An 11,942-nucleotide genomic window follows, 5' to 3' on the forward strand; every position below is an offset into this window, starting at 1 on the left:
TTCTTTAAGGGGTGGGGGGGGGGGGGGGGGGTGGAGGGGGAGAGTTGGATGAAGGGGAGGTGGGAAGGGTGGAAGTGACCCAAGGAAAAATATTCAAATTTTATCTGATAATGAAGTTAGAGACCTGAATGAAGAGCATGGGTAATTGGGTCAGACTACCTAATAGATAATTGGGTCAGCCTACCCACTGGATAATTGGGTCGGCCTACTCACTGGGTAATTGGGTCATCCTACCTAATGGGTAACTTGGTCAGCCTACCTAACGGGCAACTGGGTCAGCCTACCCACTGGATAATTGGGTCGGCCTACTCACTGGGTAATTGGGTCATCCTACCTAAGGGGTAACTTGGTCAGCCTACCTAACGGGCAACTGGGTCAGCCTACCCAATGAGTAACTAGGTCAGCCTACCTAATGGCTAATGGGTAACTGGGTCAGTGGTCAGCCTACCTCAAAACTCTGGCTATTAGCAATGAGTTGATCCAGTCGCTGCGTGTCAGATTGATCATTCACTTTGGTCTGAAGTGTTTCTATCTGCTTCTTAAGATTTTCTAACTCCTTATCCTTTTCTTGGTTTTTCAAAAGGAGCTCTTCAATGTCCACAGACTCATTCAAGACCTTTTTGGCATTTTCCTCTTGCAACTATTTGGGTTAGAAATGTTGTTCATTCAATAAAAAAACAAACAAACAAAATAAAAAACAACAAACTGAACAGAAAATTATGACTTCAATCTCTCCTTATAGCTATTTTTAGCATTTTCCCAATGAAATTCCACACCCATCCAAAACAAAAATAGATTTTTCTTACTCAAACATGAAAGCAACAAATACATTCCTTACACGATACTGTTCAGCAAAATGAGCTCTACAACAACACTGTCAAGTTTTTACAGCTATAAAAAAAACAAAAACTTTCTCTAAATTTTGTGATGTACAAATGAAATCTGAGTGAGAGAATTGTTGGTTGCATGATTACGAATGTGACGATTTTTATGTCGTAGTTCGTTAGGAGAGGGTGAAGTAAAAATACAGTGGAATCCTGGTAAAGTCAGCAAAACTCGACCAGAAAGATTGGGTTGACTTTAAGCAATGTTGACTTTATCCATTATCAATGGAACACACTTAGAAAGAGAACAGAAAATTTAGGACTAGCAAGAGGTGTTGACTAACTTTAGTGTTGACATTATGCAGATTCCACTGCAGCAGCATTATTTGAACAAAAACAAACTTTCAATGTTAAAGAGAACGTTATGATAATTCATCAAACTGGAATAACATGGTAGATGGGAACAGATTACAATCAAATTACTATTTTAAAAAATTAAAAATTTAACGCAATAGTGTTAATTTTTAAATTTTGGATTTAAAATGTTGTTTACTTAATTTTTAAATCATTATTTTATTGATAAAAATAAAACAAACCAAGGTCAAAGAGACAAAGCAAAAACAGACCTGCCTACTATTACGAAAAATTCGTACAATTAAGAAATTTTGGCTCCAATTTCAGAACTTCACGAGTATCTCTAAGCAATGAAAACCAAATGAAAGTTGATGCCAGACTACATAATTTTAAGGATTTTGAAGTGGTATTTCATCCTATTGAGGAGGCGGTGAGGGGGGTAAATTGTTGATTTTTAAAGTAAGCTGTAGCGACTACAATGTTTTTCTCCTAAGAATTGCGAATTTTTAAATTTTTAAGTAGGCAGGTCAGCAATAAAGGATTTGACCAATTACATTACCTGAGTCACTTCTTCTTTCAACTTTTGGTTTTCAGCCTGCACAAAATAAAAGTGGTTCAGTTAAATATCATTTAGATATGCAGAATAAATTCAATTAATTTCTATTTCAATTAAGCGTTCAATATAAACAAGAATGTGAAGCGGAAATAAAAGGAACATGGGAAAGAAAAATGCGCACATAAATTGAAACTTCTTCAATAATTTCAAAACTGAAATAGATACATTCTGTGAGCTGTTGGTGGGCTGAACTCATTGTGAGGTGGATGAAAATGGCCATTTTCTATCTCATAAAACTGAAAGTCAAAGAGATAGAGAGGGAGAGAGAGAGGGATAGAGAGTGAAAGAGAGAGAGAGAGAGAGAGAGAGAGAGAGAGAGAGAGAGAGAGAGAGAGAGAGAGAGAGAGAGAGAGAGAGAGAGAGAGAAAAGAGGGAAAAAAATAGTGAAGTGAATAAAACTTAAAATAAAAAGAAGAAAAAGGCTTACCACTGAAGACTTCAATTTTTCATTTTCCTCCCTCAGGGTTATTAATTGATTCTGTAACGACTGAACTTTTTCGCTGCTCTTTTCTGCTGGAAACAAACAAATGATAAGCAATTTAAAATGTGTATCAAGTAGACAACAATACCTTGGATCATTGGATATAAATAAATTGATAACGATGGTTTGAATGTTTTGTCATTGTGAAAAAATGTTTTAATAAGTAAAAAATGAATATCTTTATCATGTTTTATTATGAATTGTTCAAAAACAAAACATAAATTTTAAAAATCGAGCTTTTATATAGTGCAATATCCACTAAACATAGCAATTTACAAGGGGTCCCTAACCAACAGCAACATGTAGAGCAAGGCATTACACCTGTTAGGTGATATTACAATTTTTTTCCCCGACAGAGACACCTTGTTAACAGCCAGTTACTCATTTTACACCTGAGTACGGTGAGAGAATGCCCATCATGGTGAGAGCATGTTAGTAAAGAGCCTAAAAAGTAATAAACAAAAATGAATAAAACAGTTGTTGACTGAGGAAGCGGTTTTTAGCCTGAAACGTTCCATGTTTAGTATTTTATTCTTTTATGAGGCTGGTTTATTCTTTTCTTTAAAAAAAAAAGATAATACTATTTTTACCACTGTCCACCCAGTCACTGGCTGTACTACTGGCACCGCTGTCAGTTTCTGTCTGTTTGCTGACAGCAGAGGATTGCTCACTTGCAAGGTCCTGGAAAATATGTAAATTGATGAGACATCAGTAATGGACTGTTCAAATATATTCTTACACCTCAGAAAGAGGGTGGGGGAGATCTTTGGCTTCTATAAGAAACGTGAAAGAGAGAGAGTGAGAGAGAGAGAGAGAGAGAGAGAGAGAGAGAGAGAGAGAGAGAGAGAGAGAGAGAGAGAGAGAGAGAGGGGGGGGGGGCTTGACTAAATGCAATATTTCACTCTTTGTGAGATGGACTGTTATATTTTATCATCTATGCGCAGAGATTTTTCAATATTAAATAATAGGTTTAATCCTAATCAATCAAAACAGCCGAAGGTCAAAGTTTTGGGACACTCTAAACGGATGCTTTACTCTTTGTTTATGTTTTTAAGGGTTTTACGGCGCTTGCAACATATTTAGGTCACTTCAGTGCCACTAAAAGGGAAGAAAATGGGATAGTGAAAAAATTCTAGAATTACAGGTAAATGTACCTAAGAAAAAGAAATATAAAGGGGAATTGGTTCAAGTAGGGAACAGATAAAGATTCCAAGAGCACACTATCAGTGTACTTAGTTTGAGATCACCTAAAGTCTCATTCAGACACCAACACAGGATACCACTATGATGAATACACTCAAATGTTTACAGAATATATTCAAAAATAAAACATAACTAACAATGCGTAAAGGGGAGATGATTTACAAGGGAAAAAAAATCATCTCTCAAAATCTCAATATTATATATTTGACTGTTTCCCTTTCAGCTAAGGACAAAACCAAGTAATCCCATTCCAAATCAATGACAGAAAATAGATATAATGGGATGAAAGACACAGCAAGTAACCTCTTGCCCACTATGTAAGGGAATGATTTACTCTCAGCTTGCAACAAATTTTTTTTAAGTATCTGATTTCCTAAAACAAAACCCACAATCAATCTATCTGCCCTCAGAATTTTATTTGAGAGGATGCATTTACGACAAAATGTGTGGGATGACCAAGACCAAAGAAAGTGCAATTTTCGAATGCGAAATACATCAAAATATGAAAAAAACAATCAAGAATACAATAATAAATGTGGAAAGTACATTGAGCACTTTATCATAAAACTTGGTTAAAGGTCAATGCGGATAGATGTTCCAAGCATGTATAAACATTTATTGAGGTATCTTATGTAGAATTAAAATGTAATTAAACTTCAATTAAAATTTCCACTGTATATATTCTTTAGAGAAAGTTAGTACCTAATCTCTTTGTATACGAATGACAGCTTCAAATTCATGTTAAATAATCAAAGTGAGAAGAAAAAAATAATTTTTTTTAAAATGCAGCTATAATATAAAGCAATTCTTTGCATAGAAACTCATATTAAATGAATATTTTACCATTTCTACATGACTGTCGCCTTCATTCTTGTTTTTCTGTTTTTCTTCCTCCAAAGCAGTTTTCAATTTTTGTATCTAAATGATCAAAAAGAGAAAAAAAAGAACAGGAATTTTAAAGTTACAAGATTATGAAGTTTATGTTTAAAAGCCATTACTGTTTTGACGCCATGTATAATTAAAAAAAGAAATAATTAAAAACCAGGATACTTGACATCATCAATCGGTGGCAATGATTATCAATGATGCCATTAAATTAAATGGGAAAAAATTACATAGACAGACGGGGCTTCAATGACTATTAGAAAATTTACTGAGTTGCTTACCTCGAGTTAAAGTATGTTTTTGTTTTTAAGGGTTTTAAGGCGCTTGCAGCACATTTAGGTCATATCAACGCCAGTAAAAAGGAAGAAAATTGGATAGTAAAAGCATTCTACATGTACAATTAAAAGGAGTTGAGGAAAAAGTAAGACAAAGAGGAATTAGTTCAAGTAGGGAACAGATGTAGGTTCCAAGAGCACACTATCAGTGTACTTAGTTTGAGATCACCTATAATGTAATATGAACCATATTGTATGATACCATCCTCATTATAACTGAAGGGGATTTGAAAAAATTTTTTAATGTAAAAATATGATATGAGTGGGAATGTTTAGTCATGAGAAAATGGTGACTCCATGGTGTTTTCAATCATTAAACCCGGTCTTACACTTATTGTCATAGCCTACGTTTTAGAATTTAAAAAACAGATTTTTATGAGAGACAAATAGTGATCCGTTTCGACTAATGTAATGTTACATAACATTGTATATATATATGTAAAGAAAACAAAAAAAATAATGTAGAGCATGACTTTTGTTCAATTGTATGATGTACTTTTTATAGGATTGAATAAAAAATATATATTTAAAAGTATAGAATATGTCTTGAATCCAAAAGAACTTTAAAAAAAATTATATTCCATCTCATGCTCTCTTTATCGATTATTTTCCTCTATTCCTTTCTTTAAAAGTCATATGAGCTATTTCAAACAAAAAAGAAAAATGTATTGTTTTTCTTAAAATCACATGACAGCATCTTACCTCATTTTGTATGTGTGGTGGCAAGGTAGCAATGTCCTGAATCATTGGAAAGGGTTATGGATAAACAACGTTAATAAATATATCAACAACAACATATGATAGTAATAGAAGTCTTAAATCTGTTTGAAAACAACACAATATGTTAGAGTCAATTAGGGTCAGTATAGGAACTTTTCAGAACAATTTAATTTTAATGTCAGAGGCCCCAACAATAAGAAGTCAGTGGGGAGGAATTAATTTTTTTTTTAAAAAGAGGAATTTCTGGTGAAAAAGAGGAATCTACATACTGTTCTTTGAAAAACAGGGTGTAGCAATGAAATCTTTGATTTGAGTAGTTACAGAAGTGGTCAATATAATGAGCAACGTAATCCAACAAAAATGTAGAAATGCTATTCTATTTTCAGTATGTACAAAGTCCATATCACAATTATTGCTTATAACATGTTGAGCTCTCAGTATAGGCACTCTTAGCTTTCTAGAAGAAACGTGTGCTTGTAGTAAATATATTCTCTTGACAGCATGTTCACCTTCTGTATAAATAGGAATAAGCTGAATCTTACAGTAATGGGGGGGGGGGGGGGGGGGGGGGGGGGGATTCGGTGGAAAGCGGAAAGGTAGGGGCCTCTGTAATATCCATTCTATATCGAATGATAAAAACATAATTGTCAAAATAATGCCACCATTTTTTTTCAACAATAACAAAAAAAATCAATCACTCAATGTATAAATCATGGAGAAAAATACATTTTATATATAAATTTAAAGTTTCTCTCTCTGAGAACAGTTAACAAATTGCAAATAGACAGGGTTAAAACTTGTTAATGTTTGAAAAGGCAACAAAATAATGGGGCTTTAATTAATTAATAGTAAATTTCTGACCTGACTTTGTCTGTCACTCAGTTTCATCTGCAAAGATTCCAGTTTGTCCCTCAGTTTCAAATTCTCTATGGAAAGAGTGCTGAAATCCTTGTTTAATTGGTCGTAGTCTGTTTTCAATTCCTGTCAATACATCATAAACAATCTCATTCAATTCCTATATTCTCATCAGACCTCATTAACTTCAAGTGGAAAGCACATTACTATGAAAACGAAATTTTGGAAATAAATCCAAGACTGACAATTTTGCCAAAAGTTATTGAAATTGGCATCAATAAATATGTAAGAACCAGTTTACACATCATATTTTAAGAAAACTGCCATCCTCAAGTACAGAAAAGTAGCAACACTTTTATTGAATGTGAGAAATGTGAAAACTTATAATATTGGTTTAGTCATTTAAAGCATCTTATCCAATGGGTGGCAAGCAATTGCTATTGTCCATTTCACGCTATAGAAACCAGCATTAACTCCGGCTCATTGGGTTTAATGGCTCTGAAGGACTACATTTAAAGGGTGTGTGTGAGCAGTAGAAAAAACATAATATTCACTGCTGATGTACTAGTCTGTTTTGTGACACATGGTGGATATGGGTGAAAATCTTGAAAAAGGGGGGTTTTGTCAAATATGTCCTCTGGCTAGTAAGTAAAAAAAAAAAATTGTAAAAAAAATCTCACTACTTAATTGCTACAGTTGGTAGAGCACTCACTTCACAAGCAAAGGGACTGAGTTCGATCAGAGATGAAGTTGAGAATTTTTTTAGCACCCTTTTAAAAAAATCTCACTACTTTTAATTGCTACAGTTGGTAGAGCACTCGCTTCACAAGCAAAGGGACTGAGTTCGATCAGAGGTGAAGTTGACATTTTATTAGACCTTCCCCCACCCCCAACTCCTTGTCAACCCATCAGTGATAGCATGCGTTCATACAAACATCAAGGGTCAAATACATTTTCCTGAAAATGACTTACAATGAGAGCTTTTTCTGTCTTGGATTCCGATGTGATTCGAGGAGAATGGTAGGACCTTGACATTAATGTGTCGTCCATTGAGTGAACAGATTGGATGTCTGCTTGACTAGCCTGAAACACATTCAAAAACACTTAGAAAATGTTTTTTTAAAAAAATTTTTCTGACAAATATGCTTTCAAGGGTTTAAGGTCAGCTTCAATACGGTAATAGAAAAGTTTGTTTCTTTTTATCGTTAAATAAAGAGATACTACACTGCTATAAGCTGTGGACTGTAAAAAGTAATAAACAAAAATAAACCTAAACAGCTTAGGAACAAAAATACCAAAAAGGAACATTTCAGGCTCAAAACCCTTCTTCAGACAACAACAAAAAAACAATGAAAACATAAATACATTACTATCTGTTTTTTTAGTAACGTATTAATGTTTTCATATTTTTTGTTGTTGTTGGCTGAAGAAGAGTTTTGAGACCGAAACGTTCTGTGTTTGGTATTTTGTTCTTTTTGGAAGCAGTTATATTCAATTTTGTTTAATACTTTTTTAAGTCTTTACAAGTTGACTGTATATGTTTGAGTCAGAAACAGCAAATACAGTAAAAATAGCAACACAGAAAGGTTTGTGTTATCTTATTTGATCGTAGTCTGTCAGACAGATTGCGTAAATACTATTTACCTCCATGACTAACATCAATCTTCTATTCATAGCATCATAATCTTTGGATTTTTTAAAATCAACCATAACATGATTAACTGTTTAATTTAAATGCCTTTCAAATGAAAAATACAAAATGATCTATCATTGTTATCATCAATGAATCATTACACAAATGGGTAAAAAACATTTTAATGATTTGTATTTAAAAGGAAAATTAAATCAAAAGAATGTTCACAACTTGCTCCAGTGCATCTTCATTCTGAATTTAAAAATAAATAAATAAAACGGCAAATGGGAAATTGATTTTAAAAATCTGCATTTATAATAATACTCTCGTACCTCATCGTCGCTGGCAAGATTGGAATCGGATGGCAAGGCTTGAAGACGCCGATGGACCTAATGATAAGATAAACATATGTCAGGGAGGGAACATTAAGAAAACGTGAGCTTTTATGTAGCGCATAATCGCCTAAAAGTATCTGTATACAAGTTTATCAACAAGCTTTTTGATGTTACACAATATCCATTGCCTTTCCACAGTCCCACTGATTGAGTAAAATGCGTGTATGCAAATGGCTGTGGCTATACGAAAGGAGATAAATACAATATTTTAGGATAGGACATTAATGATCTTCTGTTTAAGGTCTATGTTAAAACAAGAATGTAAATTCCAATTTTATAAAAGGACAATTATACCTAAAATTAAAATATAATTGGACAACATTAACAAATAAATTCTTACCGAGTCACTGGTAATGGGGGTTAGATCTTGTTTCCGTGGTCCCGTGTCACTGCTCTGGTGGCTTCCTGAAATGATACACATTGAACATTTTGTTTGTTGCAGATAGAATGAAATCATATCAATTAACTTAAAAGCTGGAAAACAGTACGGTATATGATTGGACAGCAACTCTTCACTAGTTATTAATGTCAATTTCATTCCCTTCAGCACATAATATATTTTAGCCCTTCTTTCTCCTCTAAATTACATCTATAGTTTAAATCAGAAAGAAAAATAAAATTTAGAAAGACAGTGAATCTATCATTGAAAAAATGTAAGCGCATTGAGTACAACATCGTCATGGTTATGCAATATAGAAATATAATTTATACAGTCCACTCCGGATAATCGCAACACCTTGGGATCAGTAAAAATGTTGCAATTAACCGAAGTTGCGTTTCCTGTCTACGATTGCAACATTTTACACATATATATAGTGAACTCAAACAAGTTGTTGTAAACATTGTTCTTAGTCCACCACAGACTGAGCAATTTGAAGCAATATCATGAGTCGACTGTAATGTAAAATACAAGACGAGAATAAAGTTAAACATTATTACCAGAATCTGAGGGTGTTATGGAATTTCGTGAGGCAAGAAATTGAGATGGGGCATTAGCAAAAACTTCTTGTAAATGGGCATGGCCTGAAGACAAAGCATAGTCCAAAGCAGTATGACCTGAAAATATATATATAGAGAGAGTTGTAAATTCAAAGTGGGTGAAGACTAAATGTTTCACACATAACCACCCTATAGCCACAAGTCAGATCCACACAAACTTATTTGTCTCATGAGACAAATGAAAGCTTTTTCATCATACCTAATGCTACGACTATGATCCATCACAGATGGTACTTATCTAATTAACAGGAGCCTGATGTAGCCAATGCTCCACAATCAGTACCCAATATCTGACAATAAAATTCTACTTAGTCCATATTTCCCCTTTTCATTTTGCTATCTGTTGGAATTTGGTAGCTTTAAAGACAATGAATCATATCCCACATCTCATTTTAAGGCCCAACAGTTAATCGGCTTCCCTTAACAGTGGAGAAAGCTTTGGGCTTTTTGTCTTTAAACAATTTTCTCGTATCTTTAAATTGGAATATCTCGACTAATCAGTAAATGAGAGCGGTTATATATCAAATTTTACTTCTTAAACACACACAACCAATCATGAAATATTCATGTTCAAAAAATGAGTTCAATTCAAGGATTTTGAGTCCCTAAACACTCTCCCTACAAAGATTGTTATCATTATTAACCGGTAAAATGAAAATCATGTTGTTGTTATTGTTATCACAATTAAAACAGTAAAATAATTGTTTAAAACATTTAATTAATTCTTACACTATACATTATTTAATCACTTCTTATGTATAAATGTTGAGAAATATCAATTCTCAGTAAATGTTATTTCAATTAAATTTAAAATAAATACCATTATTGTTGGAATTAAAATAAGAAATGTAAATTTTGAATTTCAAAGAGGTATGTAACATGTTAATGCAAAAATTTCAGGCAATTCAAATTTTGAGCACATTTCCCTCCAGTGCTGATAACAGCATAATGCATGTAGTGAAATATAGTCGCATTTATCATTGCTATGTACTCTAAATAAGTTTGGATTAAACCGGTGCATGGCATGCTGTAAAAATTCCATCAAGGAATCTGGTGATCAGCATAATCACCCTATCAGAAGGCAATGTGTAAACATGTTATACCTGTGAAAAATAAAAGGGATAGGGAAAAAGGGAGGGAGGAGTCAAAGAGAGAGAAGAGAATGACAGAGAGGGACAAGGGGGGGGAAATAGAGAGAGAGATACAGAGAGATAGAGATAGAGAGAAAGATACAGGGAGAGAAAAATAGAGAGTGAGATCTGTTTACTAAATTACGACTCATTATTTTTTCTATTTATTTGTGTCATTGTGATGGTTGCGAGAAAAAACAAGGGAAATATTACACAAGACACCAACCCAAAACTATGTGATTATAATTACCATCTCTGTCCGTTGACTCTGGATCGGCACCTCTCCTGATGAGAAACTCACACACATTTTTATGACCTTCTTTTGCAGCAATCATGAGAGGTGTCCTATTTGAAGATACAAAGATCATCCATGAACGATTTTAAACAAGTAGCTGCTAGGGACATTAAAGCAAATTTCTAATCCGAAAAATAGAGATGATACATTTTAAAAGTGATAAACAAAAATGAATATAACAGCTTTTAAAAAGAACAAAATACCAAACACGGAATGTTATGGGTTCAAAACCCTTCTTCAGCCAACAAAAATAAAAAATAAAAAATTAAAATATAAACACATTATTTAAAAACCCAGATAGACAACATATCTGCCATTTATCTGGGTTTTTGAGTAAGGTATTTATATCTTAATGGTTTTTCTTTTGTTGGCTAGAGAACGATTTTGAGCCCAAAACGTTATGTGCTTGGTATTTTGTTCATCTTTGAATTGTTATATTCAGTTTTGTTTACTACTTTTTACAGTCCACAGCTTTTAGCGGCTTTAAATCACTTTGACAGATGATATATTGTCTTTTTGTAATTTCCACCCAAAGAAGTAGGAAAATCTAAGAAACAGGAAATGGTATTCAATGACTATCTGAATATAGTTCCTTCTTTAAAAATGAATTTTCATTAAAAAAAAACAAACAAAAAAACAAGGAATATATAGCCTACTTACGCACTAAACAAATCTTTACAATTGACATCTGCACCTTTCTCAATCAAACTCCTGCAAATATCAATTCCACCTCTGTGTACGGCATAAAACAGAGGCGTTTTCCCACCCTGTGGAAATAACCATAGGAAAAATAAGTTCAGAATGGATTGATGCTATGAATTTATTTTAAAAACCCACAACATCCACCAGCTGGATATAACGTACTAACACACAAAACTATGAGTAATTCTAAACGTTTATAGCTTGACTAATACAAATTAGTGACAATTACTCATAAAAATGGCTGGCTAAAATCAATAACAAAAAGATGAGTGGCGTCAATTTCATTCCTTCTATTGATAATAGAATCACGATGGCTAAGGGGGACAAGATTTAGCATTTATTTTGGCAAGATATTTACATTGCATCTGGCAATTAAGGTATGCGTGACTGATTTCTATTGATGTCGAACAATAGCCAAAAGGATTTACTTTCTTCTTTCTATACCCATCACCAATGTAAAATGTCACGTACTTTTTCTGTAATGTGAGGATTAGCGTTTCCTGACAGGAGGACTT

At 33.5% G+C, this 11,942-nt stretch overlaps 1 protein-coding gene across 4 annotated transcripts in view; it reads right to left on the reverse strand.

Annotated features, from left to right (window-relative positions):
• Positions 1 to 11,942, reverse strand: part of LOC144964990 (uncharacterized) — a 32,187-nt gene that overhangs the window by 12,364 nt on the left and 7,881 nt on the right. For 2 of the 4 annotated variants that reach the window (XM_078899816.1, XM_078899815.1), the window contains exons 6-19: positions 11,899 to 11,942; positions 11,386 to 11,492; positions 10,681 to 10,775; positions 9,241 to 9,357; positions 8,642 to 8,706; positions 8,239 to 8,295; positions 7,246 to 7,356; positions 6,280 to 6,399; positions 5,401 to 5,436; positions 4,322 to 4,396; positions 2,866 to 2,956; positions 2,222 to 2,304; positions 1,738 to 1,773; positions 449 to 640 (exon numbers count right to left, since the gene is read on the reverse strand). The exon at positions 11,899 to 11,942 is cut by the window's right edge and continues 85 nt beyond it. In XM_078899816.1, coding sequence (XP_078755942.1) covers positions 449 to 640; positions 1,738 to 1,773; positions 2,222 to 2,304; positions 2,866 to 2,956; positions 4,322 to 4,396; positions 5,401 to 5,436; positions 6,280 to 6,399; positions 7,246 to 7,356; positions 8,239 to 8,295; positions 8,642 to 8,706; positions 9,241 to 9,357; positions 10,681 to 10,775; positions 11,386 to 11,492; positions 11,899 to 11,942 — 1,229 coding nt within the window. Of the gene's footprint in view, positions 1 to 448; positions 641 to 1,737; positions 1,774 to 2,221; positions 2,308 to 2,865; positions 2,957 to 4,321; positions 4,397 to 5,400; positions 5,437 to 6,279; positions 6,400 to 7,245; positions 7,357 to 8,238; positions 8,296 to 8,641; positions 8,707 to 9,240; positions 9,358 to 10,680; positions 10,776 to 11,385; positions 11,493 to 11,898 lie in introns of all 4 variants that reach the window. The other 2 variants (XM_078899814.1, XM_078899813.1) reach the window with 1 other exon arrangement.

The sequence above is a fragment of the Berghia stephanieae genome, chromosome 2 (genome assembly GCF_034508935.2).
Source record: "Berghia stephanieae isolate SIO BIC M18660-M18661 chromosome 2, UCSD_Bste_1.3, whole genome shotgun sequence".
Classification (NCBI taxonomy): domain Eukaryota; kingdom Metazoa; phylum Mollusca; class Gastropoda; order Nudibranchia; family Aeolidiidae; genus Berghia; species Berghia stephanieae.